This window comes from Bombus vancouverensis, chromosome 9 (assembly GCF_051014615.1).
Source record: "Bombus vancouverensis nearcticus chromosome 9, iyBomVanc1_principal, whole genome shotgun sequence".
In the NCBI taxonomy this organism is placed as follows: Eukaryota; Metazoa; Arthropoda; class Insecta; order Hymenoptera; family Apidae; genus Bombus; species Bombus vancouverensis.
Genome location: NC_134919.1, coordinates 4,358,737 through 4,384,706, shown reverse-complemented (window position 1 = coordinate 4,384,706; position 25,970 = coordinate 4,358,737). Strand labels below are relative to the sequence as shown.

The following is a 25,970-nucleotide window of genomic DNA, read 5'->3' as shown; positions in this document are numbered from 1 at the left end:
CTTCTCAATGGCGACCGTAAAATGGCGGACGATGGGAAACAACAAGCGCAGCCGCCCGAGGCGCCTTCTACCGATCACTCGCGCAGTTTAATTCGACATAGAGGAAGAAGATGGCGGCGCTCATCAGGCATGGTTCACTCGTCAATCCTTTTAAGTGTTCACCCACTATCCTTGCCGTGAACACGGTCAGTGTAGAACACTTTTTTTCACGTACACTTCTCAATCACCATCATCATTACATGATACTCCCGATTAGGAGTAAAGAAATTCAACTTACGTAGTTCGCGCACTAACGAAAGTATCGTCATTTTACAGACGAGCCTACGATACGATATAACTCGTTTCAAGAGTAAGAAACGTCCTCAGATGCCGACTCGTATGATCAACGATGATAACAGATCTCTCGCTTGCAAAGGGTGAGTAATTTGATTAGATTACGGACTCGTAAGATCGAAATATTCGCGTTACGTCGCGCCGATGGCTAACTGGCAGAGGACACACCGTAGCCATATTACCGTTTACCCCCTCTCTTTCAAGCACCGACCAATAAACTCCTGGATTTGACAGCTTCTCAGGGAAGACCAACGCGTTTCTAGCACCCTAGCTTCTCTCTAGTTCTTGTGCAACTCTTTTTGTAGTAGACTCATGTGAATAGGGATGAAATTAATTTAACTATTTTTGATAATGCTTCTTCAAAATAATTTCATTGCCTTTTCGCGATTTAAATTTAGTATATTGATGACATTTTCTTTTGCTGCATTTGTGTTATTCCAACTGTCCAAATAGAAGAAAAGTTTAAATCTGAACAATATTGCTGAAAATTAAGAAATAGTTGGAAAGATTATATCTTGCAATCATCCTTTTGTATAATAGTTACATATAAATTAACCTCGCTATATTTTCCGAATTTTTATATCCCAATTTTAACAAACAAAAGATTTCGATCGTTTTAATAAAGATTTTAGTATAAAATAAGTGATCACGCGTATGCAACGATTCTTTCATATTTCCCTCAAATTTAAAAAATCGTTCAATATACGATAGCAATATACGATTGGATTGAAAGTAATCCAAAGATTATAGCAGGTTCATTAGCTTCTATGCAGTTTTTTTTTAAATACATATTATGACAGATAAAATTAACCTGGTCTTGGAATTTTTATATTCTAGTTTAACTTTCATTTTAACGAATGGAAAAACGTTTTTATTACTGCTTGAAGTATTATATTTTATATTATGAATATTATAAATAAGAAAATAATATGTTGAAAACTTTTATGAATCTTGTCTTACAAATGTAACATTAAGTTGTATGAAATGTAGAATTTGAAACATATAAGATGTTAGATACGTATATTTATACGTATATTATATACGTCATCTCGTAGAGTCAACGCAAATTTAAAGAAGTCTGCGTAATATTTTCACGGAATTGAATTATTAAGTTTGAATTATTAAATTGTGATGTTTCAAAATTTCGATACAAATTGCATTTTATTAGATATTATAATAAACAACTACTTTTTTAGAATGTCACTTGATTGGAACTAAATGACATTTTGGCATTAAAGTAATTCAGGTTTATAAGCACGTATCTATGTATATAAGCTGGATTTGTTTCCACTTTTACATGTGACGTAATAACTAATAGTATATCTTTTTGTATGCCAAGTTTTCAGACAATTACGAGAATTATAAACTTGTTGAAATAGTTTAAGACGCATCGCGTTTGTAAAAGATATTTCGTTATTAAAAATACGTCAATTCTATGAAATGTATTCTCTGCAAAAAAGTAATCTGTTTGTATCTTTATTTGCTATAATTAGTCAAATAAAAAATTTTTTAAAATCTATGGACCTTTCAAAAGGATAGCAAGGTATCTAATTTTATTTTACAATTTCTGCAACGCATTTTTTTGAAAGGATGGTTAAGTTCTAGAAATCTATACTAAAAGTTACATGTTTAATTTAAAATCCGAATAGAGGAAAAATTACATGAGGAATATCTTAATTAAATATTCATTAAAAATAATAAATATATATTTAAATGTAGCAAGGGATAGAATATTCGTGCAAAGAAAATGTGAAAAACGGTTTAGTTCCTGGATATTTTAGTTCTTCGGCTGTGCCAGTTTTTATTGAGAACACCTGTTTCGAAGACCAAGTTTCTCCGTCCTTGTAATTAACATTGACAAACTATCGCCCGTCTCTCGCTACATAGATCAGAATTAATGCGTAACAAAAGAAAAATGAAACTGCGCTCCAGTTTACGAGAACAACTAATATTCTTCGAACTTTATTTTAATATCAATTAAAAACATGAAACGTATGAAATACATGTTACTGGTTTGACGTGCACAAACCAATTTCAATCTGGCTATAAACTCGATGAATTTCTAAATACGATCAAGTAGTTATTAATCATATCATTTTGGTGAAGCGTACTTTTCACTAGAATATGAGAAAAATTTTCCTAGTCACGGGGTTTCCATACGTTTCGTTTCGTTCCTGGCACATATTGGTCATAACTGTATCCTGAGAAAATACAACTGAGGGCACCACCGTACGGCAGTTGGACATCGATCTTGTCCCCTCCGCTCGAACGCTCCAATTGGCCACCTCTTCTAAGGGAAGCCTCCCTTGCTGCGCTTCATCCGGTAACCAGAGTCTTTTACACGGTACGAAAAGTTTGGCGCGAGTCGTGTTGGGATAAATAATCTAGAAGAGGCGATATTGATTTTCAACGAGCAAAATCAATGGCTATCAATGGTAAAGATAGTCTTTGGAAAACCTGTGTGCTACTCACAGGGGATGTATCCTTGATATGTTTAACTCTCGTACACTATTGAAATAATTTCTATACTAGAGCTGATCATGTCAAATGAACTTGTGACGGAGAATTATATCTAAATTGATTGATTACAATTCTGAAGCAAGTAATTATATATAATTAACATACTACCCTTGTATAGAAAATAAATAATCTCTTTTTAATACATTCTCATTTGTTTTGTTCTTATGGTCTGAATCCTGAATTTTATTATTTAATACTTAATTTAAATGGTAATTCAGGAATCATGAATATCATTCGTGATTTTTCATGATATATGCATGGACGATAATAGAATCATAATATTTGAATAGTTAGTATAAGGTTTAGTTTTAAAGCATAACCTTTCAATACATTTAAGCTTTTACCGTTATGTACAAATTGTTTGAAGTTTCGTTTAATTATAATTGACGTGATTTGTAATCGATTGCAAAACAAATTTGCAATTTTACAACGATTATAGCGATATGGAGATAAGTTAAAATTGTTTAAATCATTAGTATTGAAATTATAATATTGAACGCTTTACTGAAATATATCTTCTACGAAGTAAGAAAGCTAGGTCTCATCCGGAAAATCGATATTTTTAACATTTGATAGGACGGAGAAGTTAAAAAACAAAGGAACTTTTGAGATAATCTTTCAATTTTAATGGATAAATTCAATATTTTTTTTATTAAATATAATTTTACGTTATTATTGTTTACAATTTATTTATGTTAGTATCCGTATTAATTATCGATAGATAGAGATAATGTAAATGAGAAAGATAATAAATATCATGTTAAATTTACTTTAAATACAAGAATCATTCCAATTGTTTCAGATTTTTGAGATATCAAAAAGAATACAAACCATCGGATGATACATACGATAGGATAGATAAAATTTGCGAGGAGCAACAAATTTCCACAAAACATACAACAAAACTCGAGGACCCAGTGCAACGTTTCAATCTTTTCTTAGCATGCGAGCAAGAATTTCAACATCCGATAATGAATTCCGTATTATATAGCATCAAAACAGTTAGTAAGTTCTGCAGAAAATTTCTAGGGTTACAATCTATTATATTATATATAATAAATTTGAATAATTCACACACTCGTTGTATTAATCGATGCTTCCCTTAATTTTCGATAAAAGTAAGATTTAATGAAAAATTTTATTCATTTTTAAATGAGAAAATATTTTTGAGAAACTTCGGATTTTAAAGTACATGGTATTATTATTAAAATTATTAATATTATTAAAAGCCTAAAACAAATTAAATAAGATTATTAATAAATTATTTAAAACAATCTAATATTTTTTTCCATGTCGTGTTTTATTTGTGAAATTATTTTTCGACTCTTACGAATATGAATTATCATGTTTTATATAATTATAGGATGTATTATGTATTCTAGGTGATTTGAAAAAATACTACACAAAACATGTCAGTAATATAACTCCATTCGATGCTATGCATTCTATGGAATTGCCAAAGAATTTGCATATTAATTACGATTATGTTCGATTTCATCCTGGTAAGTATCCTATTAAACATTTTTTGATTAAGCGAACAGTGTCAGCTGGTAGACATATCGACAACAAGATACGTAAAAGGAATTTATGACATAGTATTTGAAGATCTATCTACACAGAAACTGTTTTATCACATTTCCTGTCTATCTGGACTAACATTTTATGTCTACCTGAGAAATAACTGCAATTATTCAATGAATGAAGGGGTTACTAATTAATGCCGTTTAAGTAGAGAAAATGACCTTGAATGACTGACTAATTCTCGAGGGATTGTAATAATACAACCATTCTACGGGAAACATGCAGAACGTTGCTATAAGAAGCAATTACACTTTCTAATTTCTTAATAATTGCTTTTAAATTGTTTTTAAATTTAATACCATATAGTGTAGGCATTGCTAAGACAGTAACACAATTAAGGAAAAGTACATGTTTTAGGAAATCGATTTAAGATAGAAAAAGATTAATTGTTCAGTTCTTGTTAAATAAAAAATATCTCTCAATTTTCATACAGTTACAACTGTTCTCTTGATTAGTTTATCTTACATTGTTATCTAATACTCTTTCTTTGAAGTTCATTACCTCCTCAAAGACAAAATCATTGAACGGCTTGTCCAAGTTCCTAATTTAGCTATGTACAGTACAGTTAGATGTCTTTTAGGATCGTGTAATTAGAAAATTGTGAATTCTGTGTCATATATAACATTCCAAATTAAATAATAATATTTCAGATACGGATACGTTGTTCAATGGAAAAACAGCATTCCCGAAGAGTTCCACTTTGGTAACTGGATTAAAGTATAAGAAAAAATATCTAGGGCACCAACAAGATGATCCATATTTAGAGAAAATGCTTAAAATTTAAGAACATTAATTAGATTGCACAAAAGATAAATAAACATAATACATTTATAAATATCCTGTGTAATTATTACTTTAAATATTTTTCAAATCGATTTGTTCTTCCATCATTTGGCGAACTAACGATATCTTTATTTACAAAGTATATAATTATGTATTTACTTCTTTATTGTTATTCGAACTTTTAAATACTTTCTGTATTCAGTTCCTGGTTTAATCAATAAAAATTATATCACAGACATGTTGAAAAAACATTTCTTATTGCATATCAACAGTATACCTTTTTTTAATCTATCTTCTCCTTTAAAATCAGAGAATACAATTTATGACAATAAAATGTAAAATTTCGTCTATGTGACTTTATTACATTTCATTTATTAATATGATTCCTTTCTTTCTTTGTAACAAAATTATTTTTTGTTGTACGACAATCGGCAAAGTAGTAAAGGCGAGGAAGTAGTCTAACATCTTCCATTCTTTGGCTGCATATAATCGAACCATCAAATTCACGTTAGCAACGTGCCTCCAAGACAACGAGCGACTGATTTATTCACGCCTTAATGAGGGTTCTTGTCTTACGTAGTACAATAGCAATAATTTTATGCAGGATTATGTCAGGAATCGCAAGTGCAACTGGCCTCTTAGAAGCACGCATTCGACCAACCTATCGGCCTAAACCAAAGGTATTTATCGAAGAAAATCGGCAATAAAAGAATGAATTACGCGACGATACAGTGGGAAAGAAGAGTATCCATTTGTTATTTTACTTTGATTTCATTAGATATCTTATCCCTCAATAACATAAACTTATATTTTATATAATTATAATAATTATTATAATTGAATATATTTAGTATTTAATAATTATTTTATTTTTAATTCCAAAAAGATATTATAGTTATACTTTCATACATCAAAATAAACTTCTTAGAATAAACTTCTAGAGAAAATATAAAATTATAGTTGAATTTATATCGATGACAAGAAATATCAATGCGATTATCTGATGATAAGATTAAGATACTACAGTAGTATTCCAAGCGTGCGCCTAAACTAATAGTAAATCACGATTACGTTGGATTACCGTGAATGGATCGTAACTGTCGCAAAACCATAATATCACTTTGTTATGATTGCACTATAATTAGATAAATCTGTTATAATTAGATTGTGATCATATCTGAATGAAAAGTTGCAATTTACGATTATACGTAAGTAAATCGCAACTATTTCCATCACAACCGACTACAATAAAATGATTTATAATTACCTTTTTGTGTTCATATGTACAATGTGTAATTAAATAAATACCAAGTACTTTATGTATTCGTTCCTGGTTGATTAACAAAATATTTTCAGTTCAAACTTCCTCTGCATTACCTTTGCCGCATTTAAGCGATGCTTTGCAGTATTACGTATTGTATAGAATGATGATTAAATAATATAAATATTTTATTTGTTATAGCACGTGGAATTGGCAGGTTTCACCAAACCAGCGCCTTTTATTCTTAGACCTTTCTCTGGCCTTTTTAATCCTTATCCTTATGGATGTTCTATATTGTGTAATCACCCAGCAGATTGTGAAGCAAAAGAAGTTCTCAGACGTGCCAAAGATACATGGGTAAAATTTACATTTTTAACAAGCATTCATTAAGGAAGCTATGTATTAAATATTAAATTTGTGATATTTTAAATAAGATACTGAAAATGGAATGTAAGGTAATACAAATTTCCTTTCGTATACTATAGGCAACGGAAGGGAAGGCTTTATTATTACCAGAAGAAATGGATATGATTAGAGCCAATTTGGTAGCCACATGCAGTGCTACCGATGTACGTGTGAATACGGGAAATGAAGTGACTAATGATGCTCCTACTGTACCTGAGGAATTGTTTCGAAAATATACCCAGACTGATTCAAGACCTTTGACTCCCGCACCCACGCTCGCTAGCGGCCCTGCTTTGACAAATCGACCGATTCAGGAAGAACATCCGGTGACCTGCGATCTACGTGAACGTATTACATTAATTCTAGATCTTAGAACCAACTCACGAAAGCAAATGGTTCGTAATTTACCCTACTTCTATTAAAGATAGAGAAAGAGAGAGAGAGTTATATTAAATATTTAGAATTTATCGTGTTTCTTAAGTTTATCAGGAAGTTTAATAAAATAATATTACAGATCTTTCCTAATTATAATGATTAAAATCAATTTTATTTATAGGAAAATGAAACATTCTCTTGGCACGCGTTGACTTTAGAACCACCGCCCACTTACCGAAAAAGTGAAATTTTTGTATCTAAACCCAGTTCAAAACGTACGATGCGTACACCGAATCCAGGGGATATTACAGATACATTTACAAATATAGAGGATGAATTGGTATTTACGATTAAATTAATTCCACATGAATTAAATTAATTCGACCATGACGTTGAAAGATATAACATTCTATTGTTAACGAAGAATTTATGTTAGAATTTCAGTGAACACATGGAAGAAGAAAAAGTTGAAAAGCCAACTAAAGAAGTTACAGTAACTCGCAGAAGAGGAAGACGATTACGTAAAGGGAAATGCAGAAGAGGATCAGGCTATGGACAACAAACAGAAGTTCGTGATTTATTTGAACCAACTGATACTCAAATCTCGCATATAGGCGATGCATCTAGGAGAACGTCGTTAGTAATGATTCTTTATTATAATATTTTAATTCCTACTTTTTTTATTTACACATTTCATTTATATTTTTCTTTTCTGATAGGATTCATACGAACAGCGGGGATGTAGAGAATTTGGCAACCACCCCTAAGAAGACCTCTGCAACGGATAACATGCCTTCTATGATATTTCCTAGTTTCATTGATCCAGATATATTGAAGCATTTGTGCAGAGAATTAGACAGTGACAAAGTGGAAGCAGAGTTCTCAGTTAGGGTAAGATTCGCAAATTTTGTGAAAAATTATTTAGTAATTCGGATAAATTTAAAATTTGTAATTTTGGAAAAGATTTTGTGAAATTAATATTAATTTTAGAGAAAAATCGCATTCGAAGAAGCTCTGCGGGTAAGAGGCGAACATTATTCGCACTCTAGACGATCTCAAATATTTTCAAACCCCGCGCTAGTTGATACACCGCGCGTATTTTCCCGCCAAGCAGCTCGTTTTGAAATTCTCGGCAGTGAAAGTTTACACGGTAAACAATCATTGAATTTTTAATAAATTGGGCTAATCTTAACACTATAACGATTAATGACGCTACTGTGACGTCATATGATTTTTAGTGATAATTCGAGTTTTGTAAATTCTTAACAAAGTTTCCGGCCCTGGTGAAAGTTATTCCCGAAAGCAGTTATAGCATTAATAAGCGCAAATAGATTTTGAACAAGTTATTCTCATCACATTACCACACAAATTTGAAAGATTCCCATAGTACATTGAAATTAGTATCTTTCGTGTATATTACTTTTTTATATAAATAAAAATATCCTTGCACTATACAGATATTTCAAACAATTAAATTCTTATAATTTTGCAAATAATGTTATATAATTTAAATAAAATTTTTGTAAATCTTTGTCAGGGTTAACAATATTGGGATATCTAAATAAACACGTCTTTGTCACTTCGGGAAGAAAGTTGATTTTCAGAAGAGTTTTCAACAAATTCCAAGAAGATACGATGGGAAATACTAAATGCATTTCGCCAAGCATTATTCTTGAAGCTCTTCAGGATATGATCGGAAAACCTATAACTCAAGAGCAAGAGGCATATTTAAATCTTACGATTGGTGAAATTAAGGAACCGTTAAATTTTAGAACTTGGTGCGGTTTGTGTGCTGCAGTCGAACGTTTACTCTGCCCATTTCCTTCAAAAGAAATTGATCCACCTACGTGGCTCGAAAGGGTGGATTTTGAAAGCTTGGAACGAAGACTTAAATCCGCTAACGTGGATCACAAGCTGGCTCAGTTTTTAAGAGAGATTTGTAAACGATAATTCGTGAAATTATTATAGAACATTTGTGAACAATTAATTTTTTTTAATGAAGAAATGTATAAATGTGAAAATATTGAATAGTAAATTTATAACAAAGTCTGTTTTACCAAATGACTCACATTTCAAAACAACTTAATAAGTTTTCTAATTATATAAAAATATAATTGCGATTACAGACAATTAGCTCTTACCATTTGATATATAAGTCACGATTACATCACATAGTGATATAATTTATAATTGTGGTCTACTACATTATATGATATAATTATAGATTATACATATATCAAATAATAATTGCTTCATCACATGTATAAATTGCAATAATAATAATTGCCAATTAATCTCATCACGTCGAGATTGCTGCATATAGAGACTCTAAATACATCCTTCCCTTATGCAAAAAAATTTCAAGCACCAAATTCTCATAGTGATTTTAGGTAATGATTGAATAATAAATGAATTATTGTTATTCATCGTAAGACGTTGTAAGATATCTTATTAAGTTAGTCGATAGTCATAACTAATTGTAAGTTATAAAAGTCGATACGCATGTAATTCCTATGTTCTCCCCTGTAGTTACGTTAGTCCATAGTTTACGAGGAGTTTTACTCTGTGTCGATAAGTATGTAAACTATAAATAATATTGAAGCAAAACATATAAAATAAAATTTACATATTATACAATCGACTTTACATTGAATAATTACAGTTAGATATTTAAAAATAAAAACAATATTACAATAAAATACCTTAATATCTAAACAATCCACATTCATATTTATTAAATCAATATTGATATTTACAAAATAATAAAAGAATTGACAAAAAATAAACAAATATGTAAACATAATCACTGTAAACATAAACAAAATCACTGAGTAAGTATCATGAACAATTCATTTGTAGTAAGAATTTATTTCCATGTTCATCTACATGCAATTTTTATATACTACATGGTAGTCAATCACGATGTAACATAGTACTCGATCGTAGACATTTTTACTCCTGTGAAATAGAATTCTTAAAAAACGTATCCATTGGCGCGAGTTGTCAAGCTTTCGTAAATATACTTTATGTACAGACGTCTCGATGACAATTGTTTGAATAAAAGCAACAACAGTGAGTCAGTGTAGAATCCGATTAAATAAATATAAACGAGAAAGAGAACAAAGGTTCTTTATCACGTCACCGCCCGGTTAACAAGCCAATTAAAGCTTGCTTCTCTTTCTCTTTTTTCCGTACTGTCTCTAAATTCCGTTGTTTCCATGAACTCTTCCGTAGCTTTATGGGACGTGAGCCTACATATCGACCTGAAAGAAAACAATTTCATTAGATTGAAGTTATTCTTACAGGAGAGAGTGATCTCTTTCTTTTCTTTTTCCTTCCTTTCTATTTTTTTCTAGTTGAATGAATATGTCTAGACGCTTGCCATATCCTATCATCTGATAATACTTAGTTGCTATTATTACTTTTGTTTTGGTTATTAATGTTTCGCATATATTATTTTTTTAATTCCATTTATATTATCTTTATTTTTATTTATAATCCTGCCTTCGAACATTTATAGACTAGAGGTGTGTGAGAACCCGAAAATACTAGGTCGGTACGACGAGAATCTTTTAGGAGCCAGAACGGGTTCCCGAAAGTTTCGGGATTCTCGTGAATGTTCGTTCGCTAAAATTTCGCTAAAACTTCCCTAAAATTTCCGAGAAACTCAGATACTGTCGGAAAACCCAGACATTCTTGGGACACTTGGAAATTCGCGGGAAACCCGGAAATTCTCAGGAACGCGACCCGACCTGGCCCGACTCGATCCGATCCGATCCGATCCGACCCGACCCGACCCGACCTGACCCGATGTCTTTCCGTCTCGACTATCGGGTTCTTGCAAAACTCTGTACATATTAATTGGAAGAGTATAAAATCAATTAATTCATTAAAGCTAAACGATGGATTAATGCGATTGTCTTGCGATGCTTCTATAATCAGTTTGCTTTAATAAATCTCAAAGACTCAAATACTTAAAATATTTATATGACATATTTGAAAATGTGATTCTAGCTTTTTCTAACGAACGTTTGGTAAGTCTTGTACTATTTTAAAATTACGGTTTGTTACTCAACTGCAAAAGAACCCCGTATAAAAGGAAGTCAATATCTGAGATACGGATAAAGCACAAATAAACCGTAGGCTTAAGTGGTTTACACGAAAAACATGATACGACTGAATTAGAGACCCTCTACTATCTGTGAAAATCATGACAAAAGATGGCGATATTACCCACAGTATCAACGATATTCAAAGTAAATTCATTTAGAGTTCGCGTTTCATTGTTTTGTCAACGAACCAAGCACGCCCACGAGTGTACGTAATTCTGAACAATTTTTGTCTTTTCGAATATTTTTATTCGCAGCATCTCTTTATATCGAAGTATTTAATTCTTAGTCCCGATCTTTTAGTGATCTAAACTTATATACATCCATCCTTGTTTTCTCAAAAACAAGATCTCAAGCGAAAAAATGTTATACTTTCTTTCCAATTTATTTTTACATATAAAAGAAGCTCCTGATTGAGTGTACCAATTACATTTGTTGAAATGTCGAAGAAATTACTGGAAACGTAAGCGTGATTCCTCCAGTAGCATTTTGAAGAAAGTTTTCCAAATACCAAGAAAATTAAACATTGGTTGCAAATATTCATAGTTTGACGATTTCTCAATAGAGTATGAATCATGAGAAAGAGCAAGAAGTAACAACGTTTTAACAGATATTAATGGAAACAATCTAGGGCAGATAACAAGTAAATTACTTTCGCGTTATATGTAGTTATTACTTAAATTAAATAGAAAGATTTTCTTTCGAGAAAATTAACGAATGGATTTCACTCAAGTGAAGCGATATCATAGAAGTCCGCACTAAATAGGATATAGATTTGGATAGTATAAAATATGGATGGAATTACTTGGAACAAATAAGGAAAGGGAAGGAAACCGGAAACGGAAGTCAGCTTTCAAAATAGCGGAAACAGGATGGCAGAAGATATCAATCGAATTTATCGAAAAATTATAATCGCCATCGAGACAGTGAAGTATTGATTATTTCAAAATTAAATTACTTTACCATTACTTCCTGAAAAGTTGTAACAACCGAAATCAGTATTCTGTAAGATGAAATTATTGTAATAAACAAATCATTCTAAATTTATATTCTAATATTAAACTATGATAGTAGTGCAGAAATTCTATGAAATCTTGTTATCAAATTCGTAGAATGGCATAGGAATATAGTATGACATATTTCGAGGAATAAACTGGGAGCATAAATTCATTAATCTGAAATGGGAATAATATATGGTATCTGGAAACAAATGTATGGAACAAAGTAAAAACGCATGTCAACACATTTTTGAACATTTATTTAAAATAAGGAACATAGAAAAGAATGTTATACCTTGTATGTATAGTAGGTATGAAATATCTTACCTTCGATCGATCAAGTGATAACAAATTTAAAATCAAAACGTGCAAAATGTACCTTATTGTTGTTGGAAATATGATATTTATATTTTAAGGTTTCAGTTAACAATAACGGTTGAAAGAGCGTAAAGTAAATACAGAATGTTCTCTCACTAGCAACGTAATATCTAAATTGTATATGGTATAGTTTTCTGTAGAACTTCAAGTAGTGCATTTGAAAGGATGTTTTCGCGTTTGATTTGTAAAAGCAATATACATTTTCTATCGTTAGTCTGTATGCGAGAAGTAATGAAAAATCTTTATGCAAAATTTTCTTTCAGTGGGTTTTATAATGTATTATAACATAGTATTGTAATGTCATAATTTTATTTATAATTTCATAGTTGATTTAACCATTTTTATATATTTATGTCATGTTTAATTTTTCCAATCTAACATTCCCGATATAACATTTCTAAAAGAGTATTTTAACAGAAAATCTTGGATGCAAAAATGAATTGACTTTGTTCCTCCGGAGCTTCGTGCAATTTACTTTCGCAAAATATCTAATTTTGCTAAGTTAAAAATCACTTTGTAAGCCTTTGCTTTTAATAAATAATGAAATATAAAGCTCTAAATTCATTTTTCTAATAGAATTTTGTTAGTACGACAAAAGTGGAATTATCGAAGCAAAAACTTGTGGAATCGTTTTTAAAATTTCGATGGCTCGTTTTCATTCATGAAAAGGGAAACTGATGATTGATGTTTCCTGGGTACTATTACGAAATTTTGCTATGTATTGGACATTTTTCGTGGAGCAAGAGGTTACTAATATATAATATAAATTAATTAAAACCATCTTTTTTAATTGACGAAAATGTCAATTGTAGATTGAAACTTCTTTAAGATTCGCTTAAAAATAATGTACTCTTATTAACAGATACTGCTATTTTAGCTTCAATTTAGATATAAAAATGTAACCAGAAATATTTAGAAAATAATTTTTCTGAATCTCAAACTCCTATGTAAACATAACAATGCGATTATTTTGGAAATAAAGCTTTACAGAAGATTCTATTTTACATTTTTATAAAATAGATTGACAAATATTTTATACTATATACGAATAAAAAAAAACGAATAGAAAATAATAAAGAATCTTTAAACTACGAGCTAATTGTATATCCATAATAAAATACAATAAAAAGCAATTATATATCCCCTTGGGCTTTTCCAGCAAATTTTTCTTCACGACTATTTCGAGTCTTACTTCTATTTCTGATCCTTTATTCTGCACTCGAATAACAGCAATTTTCGCTTTTCATGGAAATGAATCGGAATGAAATTCTTAAGAAGCTAAAATTCCTTTAATTCTTAATTTTTTTCTTAAAAAACAAAAAAATATGTAACATACAATTTTTTCGTTTGAAATATCTGAGGCTTGGAATGAAATATTTAATGATCAAATAAAACTCTCCTCGTTACGAGGAAACAAAATGATATCGTAAAAGGGTAGCGGAATCCTATATTCCCAACGCCATATAATTATTAATTACAGAGAATAAACACTGAGCGTCGTTTACAATTTTACAATTCCAAGAAAGTAATTTAAGAAATTAGCATAAGGAAATTAGTAAAATCGTATTACTGCTATAAACGAAGAGAATATAAGGCAAGTTGCTTGCTCGATAAGGACAATATAATATATTGAAGCTTTTCACATTTATTCCTCCAAACAAAAGTACCAAGGGTCTTTTCGCGACACATATTGAAATATGGTAGCACGATACAGAGTACGTAATTAATTGCAACCAAAACTCTTTGAATCCTAAATTCCATTGTAAGATGAATTTTCTAAACTCTTTCTGAAATTTCTTTTTAACCAACCTGCACAACTCTTTCCGCTAACAGTCTACAAATGTGTTTAACTATGTTTTAATAATACTCGCAAATTTTTTTTAAAAAGAAATTGTTCGGAATTTTAGTTGGCCGTCCGTTTATGGCACGGACAGGCCCATTTCCCTCATTAGAAAATTCCGAATTACCGGTCCTCCCAGGGCAGTAAACGTAATCACTCGAGACCAGGAAGAACCCAGGCGAGGACCAGCCGGAAGGGCACGCGGTAGTTCAACTATAAGCAACGAAGAATACACACAGGACGACAAGGTCCCAACTTAGTTCAACTACAAGCAACGAAGACTAAGGTTAAGTGCTACAACTAATATAAATAAAATGCCTTCTAAATCTAACACTCGAGTTATTTCATCTCCTCCACCTTGAACGTTAAGTCATTCGAGGTACGCGTTATCGACCGATCGGTTTGACCTGACCGGTTGCTCTTTAGTCGATAATACGCAACAGAAATAATGAAAATTTATTATGATGTTCCAAATTTTTAAAAACGTTTACTTAAAAATGGAAACTATATTTTAAGAGCAAAGATTATAATTAAACATTCAGAAAAACGATGGTAATCATGACAAAGTCATTGATCAGCTGTTTAATCTTATTCAAAGTGATCGCAAGGTTACACCCAGGACAACGACAGAAATCGAGTCAAACCAGGTACCTCAAACATTCACTCATATATCCGTTCAAACAGTCATCATTTCTATGACTTAGCCTTTTATATTCAATAAAATGTTGAAAAACTTAATAATTCATAAAAGAACGATTATCAAAATCTTTCGTATAATGTTGAAAAAGGATAAATATTTTATTTCTTTTTATTTTCTAAGTTAAAAATTATTCAAATGTTTTTTTCATCATTTTGTTAGTTTAGATTCTTTTTAACGGTTGTAGAAGGCTTCTTTCAAAGAAATTATATGAAAGATCCATCGCTTTTGTATTAGCTTAATATGCTAAACATACCGATTCTTGCAGACAGTCTCTATCGTATTCATTGATTCGCTCGTACGTGTGTTTAAACTACTTGTTGCGTCTGATCAAATTCTGGACCTACCACTTATCGCTGCCGTTACATACACGGTGTCTCATTTTAGTACGGAATAATGTGTTACGTCCGGTGGTTCTCTACACAAACCGGACACCATACCTCGGGCAAGATGACTGCCGGATATCTACATACCCTTATTGCGGGCCGTCGATAATCTTAAGGATCCACCATAAATCTTAGCATTTTCATAGTTAACACTTAGCCAACAGCGCGCGCCACTGCAAGCTATACGTTTCCACCACGCTCAAATAAGCCAACCTATACGCGCTGTCCACCGCGCATTTTTCCAAGTATCGAGGACTAATATTCACTACTTAAAAAACAAAGAAGTATAAAAATTATTTAAGTGGTCAATTATATTTTGCGGTCAATGATTTTATTTTACAATTTCACATATTGTTTATACAAAACATCAAACTAAAATTATATGTTAAAAGTATAAAAAATATAGGTAAAATTAAAAACATTAAAGATTATTAAAGATAAATAACACGACTTGAACGTGAAATTAAAAATTCATAATGCATTCTGCAATATCTCTTTGCAGTGTGGTATCGTTCGATTATATAATAACTTTATTTAGTCATAAATGATAGTATAACTTTTGAATTAGTTTTAACACCACTAAATTGATGTATTTTATTATATACTATACTTTATAAAAGCAAAAAAAGTGGCGCAGTTAATTGGGAACAATTCCAGGTAAACAATAACTAATAATAACAAAAAAAAAAAAAAAAATAAAACGCGTTGCTAAAGTCTAAAAGGGAGATTTTCTCGTTCGGTCACGCAACGATGTTTTTCACAGAGGGGAGATATCTCCCTATTCGGTTGGCTAAGTGTTAAGGTCCTTCAGACCAAACAAGTATTTTTTTGGTTGAAGTATTCTTTAGATCTATTGTCCATTCCGAGAAAACACGGGAAAGTGGTTTTCCTATGTACAATGCCACCCACGGGCGACCTCTGATTAGGGGCGACCAGCACCCATCCTTACCTACCAGCCTTTTTCTTATCCATTTAGAAACAATGACCGTTGTCCTCACTTTCCTAGCCAAAATTGTCATCAACGAATTCGATGACATACCCATCAATAGTTTTCCTCTGCGACAGCATTGTCAGCAAACTTTACTGGTTTCATCCTTAAATCAGTCACCATCTCTTGACTGGTTTTCCGTTCATTGACCAGTCATCAGTTTAACTTGTTACTTACACTTCGCTGAGAATACGTCTACACGTACCACGCGTAACTACTTATATCTACAAAGTTGTTAGAATAAAGTGTATATTGTAGCCTGTTAATACAGTGCTATAATCAGTTCAACCACCTCTATTATCCTAACCGAAATAGGAGATCGACCGACTCGTGACGTCGATAATCAAATCGGAATTTACGACTCTCGTTGGCGCACTTCTTCGCGATCAGGTCTCTCCGCGAAACGGTCGAACAAATGTCATCAATAAATAAATTATTTTTATATATTTTATCTATAAAATTATTTTTTACATATTCGTATTACATTTATAAAAGAAATTTGCCTTTTATACTCCAATGAACAATCATTCGGGAAATCATTCGGAATGTTATATAGATATACTATATATTAACTTACAATGCACTTTTCCCGTACTCTATGTGTATTGTGTATAGATGGTGCTTAAAAACTTTTTACGCTAATTGCTCCGACCACAATGATCGATTTCTCGATCAACAAACGGGAATGCAAACAATTTCCAACTTATTATTCACCATGGTCGTGCAAATATTGCAGTTGTGCATCAAAATGTACACTGTTGAAAATAATTGCAGGGACATTCGATTACACAAGAACAAAAATATTTGAAAAGTATTCGTATCTTCAGATTAAAATCTAAGAAATTATAGAAATTATAGGATATTTTCATAATTATTACTAACCGGAAATAGATTTCGACCGCCTATTGACAAGGAATATTTCTATTAAAAAATCTTTCGTTGTTGATCTTAACGAAGGGACAGATTTAACAATATAATTCATAAATTTAACATATTTCCGAATACTAATAAAACTATCTATAACTTCGAATAGTATATTTTTATCCGCTTCCTTAGTTGTTGAACCTTCCGATTTCTATTGTCATGATACGCTTTAGAGAAACTGTCACGAAATATCTTTCCGCTTGGAAACATTTAAAGAACGCCTCGGTTTTTAACAAAAAATACGTATTTGTAGAAAACTCTTAGAGATTCGAAATAATGGAAGGAAAAGTTTTCACGATAAAGAACAAGATTTATAAAACGTGAGAGAATACATAAAAAATATAATGGTTCTGAATAAGTTCTTAAATTTAAATGTGCACCTTGTAAATATCACTTGGCAAGGCAATTTTTCAAAAACGTGCTCATAACAGTGCTTACAAGAAATTATGCTACCTATCTTAATAATAATTTCATGAATAAATAACACTTATTCTGGAAACTAGACTATTTATATTGTACTAAACTCTGGAAACATTAACGTAAAAGCGATACGTATAAGGTTCAGTTACGGAGATCAAACACAGACTTTGCATGTGGTATCACTCAATTCTAATTTAAGTTTCCAACCAGTCAAGTTTGTCTGGATATAAGTGAGCGTAATATTCGTATTTCGTCACTTAACGATATTTCATTCTCGCGAGTAGGAAGAACGAGGTGTGGACAACGAATGATGTGTACTGTGGCAACGTGACTAAAAAATCTAGTGTACCAGAATGCTTTAAGGAATTTAGGAATGAGTTTAGCGTAATGAACAGCCAGAGAAGATATATCATAGCTTGTGGTAATAGTACGCTGAAAGAATTCAGTAGAAAATTGAATGTTTCGTGAGAATAAATTTTCTTAAATATTCAGAAATTGATGAATAAAATAATTTGCGGAGAATAGAACGTTTCTTTGCAATAAAAGGGAGCAATAAAAATCCATTTATCTGGGCAAAATAATTGGGACAAGCATCAAGAAGAGTTCGCTAATTTCTCCCATCATGTATCTATAATCTTTGCTCGAATAACTCGTTCACGTCCGAGCAACTAAATTCGAATAATTAGTAATGTTTCAAGAGATGCAAATTTTTCTCTAAATAAATCGTTCATTCGTTACAGTAATGATTGAAAGTCGTTCTGACAATAAAAAATCCGTAAGAAATCAGTAAATCGTACATCAAGTAAAATTTCATTCTAATTAACGAAAGACCAAGTCCTATTAAGAATCCTAATGAATGAATCTTATATAATATATAACAATACTGTTTGTTCTTCTAAAGCGTAAAACATCGCGCTACTAAACTTCGAATAAAGAAATTTTTATCTCTAGAACTCACGAACAGATTTATCTATTAATATTTCTATAAAGACCACAAAAGAAGATTTGTCTTTTTCAAGATATTCAACAATCACGCTTTGTGCATCTACCCTTCTGCATTATTCGCGCAGGAATCCATTTCAATGGCGAAGAAAAAGAAAAGAGGAATGCAAAGGACACAAGATTACGCATATACGCTGATTCCTGGAAAGTTACATCGGGTAAAGTACATCGGGTTCCGTCAAAAAAATCTCAAAGACCTCGTTATTCAGACCAATAAAATAGTCTAGCCTGCTCAAGCTTTGGCCGCCTACTTCGACGAGCCACCCCGTTTAATATACGATCGCCTTCGCAGAGACAATATGTTTATTTTGTAATCGAGTCGTGTCCCTCGTCGTGAAATAAATATATCGACAGAAATATTCGTGCTATTTCTCACCCACTGTGTGGTGAACGGAGTCGAACACAGCAACATGTGTAGGACTCTGATTCATCCTGCGAAACGCAAGATGAAGAGGAAGAGGAATCTCGTCGATGGAATGCGACCACCGCCAAGACCGATCGTTCCCAAACCAGTGAGAAACGGAAATTTTGCGGGTAAAACGCGAAATTTAAACAAACGACAAATTTCTGACCAACCGATCGGACGATATCTGTATCGTATCGATATACTTTAGATTTTAGATACTGTTCAGATAAGACACGTTGTAACAGACCAATAATAGGTAAAAGACATATCTGGAAATAATAAAAATAAGTAGCTATAATAGTTCAATTAATCGTTAAGTGAAGTGTTGGGCCATCGTGGTTCTTATAGGTCTAGTTATTGAAAGATTTGTGAGACGCTCTATTGGTCTCATTTATGTTCGTAATGTGGCGAAACAAAGTTGCTTTTATTCATCCACCGATGTTGTAAAAATAAATATTAGATAGAACAATTGCGTTATTGTAGTCTCGAAGCCACCAAGCTACACATTTTTTGGTAATAACGATAATAATAAACAAATCCAACTCAATCGGAACTTGAGATATAAATTAGTAGAAGAAAGATGGGAATATGTAAATTAGTATAGCGATAGGGAAGGTCTTCGAACGACAGACTATAAACTTTTGGAATATTTTTGAAACCATCTAAAATTCAAAGATTCGAGATTACGTAATAAAACAATGTACTACAATGATATGAATGGAAAGAAGCGACAGTATCGTTGATCTTCATTGCGTATACCCTGAATGTGAAATAGGAAAAAGATCGGTCCTCTACTCAACTCATTTCTCTGCAAAATTTCTTCCATCTAAAACGAAGCAAGAGATACAGCTTGCCTAATTGGCTGACTTGCTTTATACAGAAATAAATATTATACAATATAACATGGTTAATACCATAACAAAAAAGATAAGTGTAATCGAAAACGAAGTAATAGAGCAAGGAAAGTCGAGCGAACGAGAAAGATAATGATTACGACAGCAGTTGAGAAAGACGCTAAGGAAGACGAAGAAGACGGGAGGAAGATACGAAGAAAACAGAAAGAAAGGTGAAGAAACTGCGGGGGAGTTACAGAGAAGTGGTAGAAAATTCAAGAAAAGAAACAAGCATTCGTAAGAAAAGAAAAAAAGAAAGAAGAGACACGAAGAGGATTTGTTAAAGAGATGAGAAGGAGCGAAAAAAACGAGAAGAATGAAGTAAACGAGAGAGAAGATGACGAAGAGAAAGAGAGTGACGTACTAAGGAAAGATAAGAGGACGGTATAATTACGAAATAAATGAAACAAATGGTGAAAGGTTGGTAGAAAATATAAGGAAATATGACGAAAATGAGGATGAGAAAAAACTTATTAAACTTTTGTTAAATCTTAAAAACTCGTTAATACATTCTAGCACGTGGAACAATTCTTTACAACTTTACGCTTGCGATTGTATACTTTTTCAGCGGATCTTTCAATATTCTCTCCCTTTTTCGATATTGATCAAACAAATCTAAAAGTAAAAAGTACCGACTGACGCCATCGATACTGAAAAAGGCGAACAGAGAAAGACTCGCTAAGAAACTAAACTAAGCTACCGAACTACCAAGAAAAGTGAATGACGAAAGAAGCGAAAAGGACTCGGCAAAAAGAGCAATGAAACGTAACGATGACGATATCCACTAGGTAGATGTAACGGGTACGATGACGATTATGATGACGAGTAAGAAGTCACGTCGCACACGATCGGTTGTTTGTCGAACAAAACGATTCCGATTGGCTGTTTTATGGTTAGGTGGAGGGGTTAAAGGGAAGAACGGTACTGGTAGGGGTTGTTGAATGAGTACCGGGACGAGCGAGGTCGCAACGCATTCCGTCGTAGTCACCCCGACGGGTAACGGATGTCCAAGTGGCTCCGTATTCGCGCGCTAAACTCACGAGGAACTCGGTGAGATTGATACGAAGAGGTAACAACGAATTTCCTCTAACGAGAAACCGAACGGACGATTGAACGAACAGACGGTCGAGCCCACGGTGAGTCTTTTAATTTTTCCTAATATTTTTCCATTTTCTTATTTGCTTTTTTAATTCAATACAATTTTAGAATCTTTCGTTGAATGTTTATACGAAGCTTAGCTGTGGTATGAAATTAATGAAATTTCTTTTTTCTCTCGTTTGGGACACAGTAATTGTACAGAATTCGAACATAAGATGGTATCTTTTTCTAAGTGCCATTAAATAGAATATGTAAAGAAAATACGAAATATTTCGTATTAATAACACTTAGATCGAGTTATTAAAAAAGAATTGCCAAAATATTGAGATAATATCGCATAATCACGCATTTGATACTTTCGAATGGTCGCCCATAAACACACTGAAATTACTTAATTGAAGGACCTACGTAACTGTAATAATTCATTTCTCTTTATCAATGTGTAATAGATCTGCTATATTGTACGATTTCCTTATACGATAGTAATAACAATACCGTAATAATACCATATTTTATAAATCTCATAAATATTAATCTCAGTAATAGAGTATTGTTTTAAATTTCAAACTAGATATAAAATTCCGCTCAAGTAATTGCATTTGTTTTCCAATAAATGCAGAGCATTAGAATCGGCAATCTCTAATTTGCAAAAGGACTGCGATAAATATTTTTTAAGCTTCTTTCCACAATTTCTTTCACATTGCTAAAAAACATAAAATATTGAAAAACAATAATCGGTCGTTTTAAACAATTAATTTGTAAATACACATTTTTTATAATTCTTTCTTTCTAAATCTTTTAGTAATCTTTTTTCATTCATGATATAATTGTACGTTTCATTGAAATAGCTTATATGCAGGGTGAGTCGCGTAAGACATCCCCAGAACTGTTTTTTTAAATTAAAAATATTGAGACACAAGCTTTTTTTCTAATTAGATGGAACATCATCATACCCTAATCATTATGAGTGGATCAAATTATAGGGGTCGGATGACTTCTAACGGAAGATCAAATGCCTTCTCATTCTTTTTTAAATAAGATGGCATATCAGTTTTGCATTAATTGAATAGTACCTTTTAGCTATCAGTCTCAGAATTCTGAAAGAAAAAAAGAATATGCTTCTGAATCTTTCCTATATTAAGCCGAACAACGGGGGAAAAAATAATGAACGAAACTAGGAAATGTATAAACAATACTTAAACGAATTAAACGGAATTAGCAAGCTGACTAAAAATCCTTTGGTCCATCTGAAATCGCTCAAGTGTCGGTTTCATTGTCAACGAGCGACAATGCTATCTCTCCCTACCCCAGTCACTAAAATCGGCAAGTTGGTGGTTATTCACCGCACTAAATTTAGCAGGAATGTTGTATAAATAGAACGTAACCATTGCAGAAATGTCTGGAAAACGTAAACAGCATACCTGACTGTCGTCAAATTCAAGGATTTGTGACCGGCCTAATAACGATCACGACCGATCGTCACGACGTTCGACCATGATGCGTTTCGTGATACAGCATCGTCACCCACGTTTCTATTAAATTTATACGCGATGCCTGCATACGTTTTCCATCGAAAATTTATCAAAGATTTATTTAGTTTTATAATACTTTTCAGAATTCGCCAGTGGGAGCACACCAGCTGTATCTATATTAACGAATCGTTTCACGGAAGTGGAAACGTTGAACGAACACGAGAAAGATATCGAACGAGAATATACTTGAAGGAATAAAGATAGAAAAATAATGTTTACGACTACAGTCTTTGTCTTCACATTGAACGCACTGTGGATGGTGTGTCAAGCAGTGCCACTGCTTGATATGAGGAACAGTTTGGAACAAAATGTATTGGATGCTGTGGTCTCCTCTGCATGCTCTTCAAATGGAGGTTGTTGGAAATGGTTACCGATGCAAGAAGTTCAGAAAGATATACCTTTGACTCCAGAGGACCTCCCCATATCAAAGTAGATAATTTGTATGATCCTTAATTCCCATATTATTCTATATAATGATAGGAAATAATGCTGTTATGAATTATAGAATGGATATTCGTCGAGAAACTTCAAGCTTAGATCCCAGTACGATTATAGAAACATGGGGTGATAGTTCCCCACCACTGAACAGAAAAGTTCACCAATTGTCACTGGCTAACAAGCAAGTCGGAAATAGATTGTCGAAGAAAGATATGTCACGTAGTTGGGGTGCTGGCGGCATGCCCTTTTCTATTCTTTATATGAATCCATATAGTCCTCGTGGAAATTATGCCAGTAAGGAAATATTAAACAAGAAAGAAAACGATAATACATTATCGCATATAAGCACAGATACACATGGTACATGTTATGTTAAGGTACTTCACAACAACAAGATCTGGGAAAAACTGAAAGTACAACGCCACCTATAATACATCCTAATACTCGCATTGCTCTGCGTAATGGAAGTTCCACGCAACAAAGAAGACAATACTCGATAATACCGCAGCTTTTTATATCATATGGCTGGGGTCCGTTTGGCAAATGAAAAGAATCTCCTACTTAAGTGTGTAAATGGAATACTGATCTCATAATTTTGGAATACGAAATCAACTGTATAAATATTTAGTTATATTTAATTTTAACTAAGAGTCATATTTTAGATAAATTACAATCTAAATATCCTTTTTCTAAAAAAACATCCGCAAATAACCATAACTCCAATTATTCATTAATTATTTGTACATACTTTTTAAATATTTATTCAAACGTTTTATTTTAATCTACCAAAAAATTTCTTAATTTTGTTAGCTGTGAATAATTATTATATGAGAAATCAAGCATTAATATCCCTTTAAATTTTCATTAAAAGTTCACTAAATAATTCAGTAAAATATTAAAGATTCTACCTCATTATGTATAAAATTATCATTTATTCTTTTCTGTTATATGATTCAAAACCATAATAAAATGAATTTTTAGTTTCTAAGAAAATTAAAACTTACTTCTTATGTATAGCTTTGGTTATATTAAAATCAGTTATTTTTTTCATATTTGAGAATATGATTTATCTTAAATTATTATATAATAAGTGGTTATTTCTCTTACCGTTCATTTCTTTCATTGCTTTGATGAAATCTTGTGGATCCTTGAAGGACACAAACCCAAATCCTTTCGTCTTATTTGTCCTTTTGTCCCTGACTACCTTTGCTTTCTGAAAACTCGGATATTTGCCAAAGACTCTTACTAGCATTTCATCTGTGACGTCGTTTCCTAAATCTCCACAAAATATTCTGAAATCATCTGCAATATAAAGAAAAATGTAAAATATATTTAAAACAAATTAAAGCTTATGAAGAATATAAATATGAATAAATAATTAACCTTCATCCCATTCTAGTAAGGAAGGATCTTCCCATGTTTGTCCACCAGCCATTCGTATGATTTTTTTATTTTTCTTCCCTTTACCCTTTGGATGAGTCTCTTCTGCGCTAGCATTAGCCATGATAGAACTTGCCTTCCCTTGGCTAATTGCTAATTCTGCTGCAGTACTTACACCTTTCACCTTGGGTTTCTTTTTGCTGTCATCTTCTGGGATCTTTGTATTGATAATCTGTTCAATAATTTCTGGATGAATCATTGGTGCTGATGTAGATTCATATGTTTTTGGAGTAGCACTTAAACACGGGTCCACCATATTTGGTAAATATGGATTACTTATCTGTGCAGGTGATGAGTATGTTGTAATAGAAGGAACCGTACCTGTGTAAGACAATAGCTCATCAGTAAACTACTTGCAACAAATGTAATCTTATGATGAAAAAGCTTTATATCCATTTACCTTGTCTTGCTACTTGTTGTGGAATTAACATTGGCGGTGGTGGAGGAGGAGGTGGTGGTGGTGGCGGTGGTGGTGGAAATCCAATCATTGGAGGAAAAGCTAAACTAGCTGCAGCAGCAGCAACAACTGGTGTTGGAAGTTCATGTTGCTCCAATTGTCTAGCCACTTGATTATAAGTATTTGCACCAATTACAGGTCTAACCATTGGTGTAACTAACTGACCACCAATTTCAGCTTCAAATCTAAGAATTAGTTTTAATTTGTTAATACATAAAACCATTCATACTTCAAGTACAAGTCTTCAATCATATTTGTACAAAGATTTATAATAATTTATTTGTTTCGTAAGAAATCAGCCACTTGAAACTTAAAAACGTAAATTAAATAATTAGTTGCATAGTAAATAGAAGTGTATATATATATATATATAAATAACCAATAAAACGAATTATAACAAAAAGGTTAGGAACATTGTGTATATTTACAACTATTTAATACCTATTCATCTCATCTTCCATTTGACGTAATTTGTCATCCATTTTGATGTTCTTACTGTTTCTTAATTTCTTCAATAATGTAAATATATGTGATCCTAGAATAACAAATTATTTATTACTGACCGCACAAGTCTAAAACGTTTCGCCTAATTAGTTATGCTCTGAAAACTGAAGTATTATTCAGTACTACCAATACGCGTTATATAGGAACAACTCATATGTTATGTTTTATTTAAAATATTCTCTAATTCATTAAACTTAATATA

General features: G+C 32.1%; 4 protein-coding genes across 4 annotated transcripts; 3 read left to right on the top strand and 1 right to left on the bottom strand.

Moving 5' to 3' along the window:
• The first annotated feature begins 64 nt into the window (after positions 1–64).
• Positions 65–5,453, top strand: mRpL50 (mitochondrial ribosomal protein L50). The gene is made up of 5 exons (XM_033343419.2): positions 65–185; positions 316–416; positions 3,656–3,858; positions 4,236–4,355; positions 5,085–5,453. Exons 1-5 carry the CDS (start codon positions 111–113, stop codon positions 5,216–5,218), a joined length of 633 nt encoding a protein of 210 aa, XP_033199310.1. The 5' UTR covers positions 65–110; the 3' UTR covers positions 5,219–5,453.
• A 753-nt stretch (positions 5,454–6,206) lies between these two features.
• LOC117161699 (uncharacterized) lies at positions 6,207–9,418 on the top strand. Its single transcript, XM_076621562.1, has 8 exons — positions 6,207–6,425; positions 6,680–6,835; positions 6,964–7,278; positions 7,440–7,598; positions 7,695–7,894; positions 7,978–8,149; positions 8,249–8,408; positions 8,796–9,418. The coding sequence occupies exons 1-8, from the start codon at positions 6,399–6,401 to the stop codon at positions 9,206–9,208; spliced, it is 1,602 nt and encodes a 533-aa protein (XP_076477677.1). The 5' UTR covers positions 6,207–6,398; the 3' UTR covers positions 9,209–9,418.
• Positions 9,419–9,967: 549 nt separating this feature from the next.
• Positions 9,968–25,877, bottom strand: LOC117161694 (uncharacterized). The gene is made up of 5 exons (XM_033343417.2): positions 25,706–25,877; positions 25,208–25,449; positions 24,751–25,128; positions 24,475–24,669; positions 9,968–10,521 (listed from the first exon to the last, which is right to left on the bottom strand). Exons 1-5 carry the CDS (start codon positions 25,744–25,746, stop codon positions 10,397–10,399), a joined length of 981 nt encoding a protein of 326 aa, XP_033199308.1. The 5' UTR covers positions 25,747–25,877; the 3' UTR covers positions 9,968–10,396.
• LOC117161697 (uncharacterized) lies at positions 21,249–24,005 on the top strand. Its single transcript, XM_033343420.2, has 4 exons — positions 21,249–21,435; positions 23,013–23,358; positions 23,435–23,661; positions 23,745–24,005. Exons 2-4 carry the CDS (start codon positions 23,141–23,143, stop codon positions 23,912–23,914), a joined length of 615 nt encoding a protein of 204 aa, XP_033199311.1. The 5' UTR covers positions 21,249–21,435; positions 23,013–23,140; the 3' UTR covers positions 23,915–24,005.
• Positions 25,878–25,970: the final 93 nt, after the last annotated feature.

Coding starts and splice junctions, on each gene's coding strand:
- LOC117161697 (XM_033343420.2), top strand. CDS start 23,141: ATGTTTACGACTACAGTCTTTGTCTTCACATTGAACGCACTGTGGATG. Junction 23,359..23,434: donor GAGGACCTCCCCATATCAAA/GTAGATAATTTG, acceptor TATGAATTATAG/AATGGATATTCGTCGAGAAA. Junction 23,662..23,744: donor TCCTCGTGGAAATTATGCCA/GTAAGGAAATAT, acceptor TGTTATGTTAAG/GTACTTCACAACAACAAGAT.
- LOC117161699 (XM_076621562.1), top strand. CDS start 6,399: ATGAAAAGTTGCAATTTACGATTATAC. Junction 6,836..6,963: donor GACGTGCCAAAGATACATGG/GTAAAATTTACA, acceptor CGTATACTATAG/GCAACGGAAGGGAAGGCTTT. Junction 7,599..7,694: donor CAAATATAGAGGATGAATTG/GTATTTACGATT, acceptor AATTTATGTTAG/AATTTCAGTGAACACATGGA.
- LOC117161694 (XM_033343417.2), bottom strand. CDS start 25,746: ATGGATGACAAATTACGTCAAATGGAAGATGAGATGAATAG. Junction 25,129..25,207: donor ACAACAAGTAGCAAGACAAG/GTAAATGGATAT, acceptor TGTCTTACACAG/GTACGGTTCCTTCTATTACA. Junction 10,522..24,474: donor AGCAATGAAAGAAATGAACG/GTAAGAGAAATA, acceptor GTTTTCTTTCAG/GTCGATATGTAGGCTCACGT.
- mRpL50 (XM_033343419.2), top strand. CDS start 111: ATGGCGGCGCTCATCAGGCATGGTTCACTCGTCAATCCTTTTAAGTGT. Junction 417..3,655: donor AGATCTCTCGCTTGCAAAGG/GTGAGTAATTTG, acceptor CAATTGTTTCAG/ATTTTTGAGATATCAAAAAG. Junction 4,356..5,084: donor TTATGTTCGATTTCATCCTG/GTAAGTATCCTA, acceptor ATAATATTTCAG/ATACGGATACGTTGTTCAAT.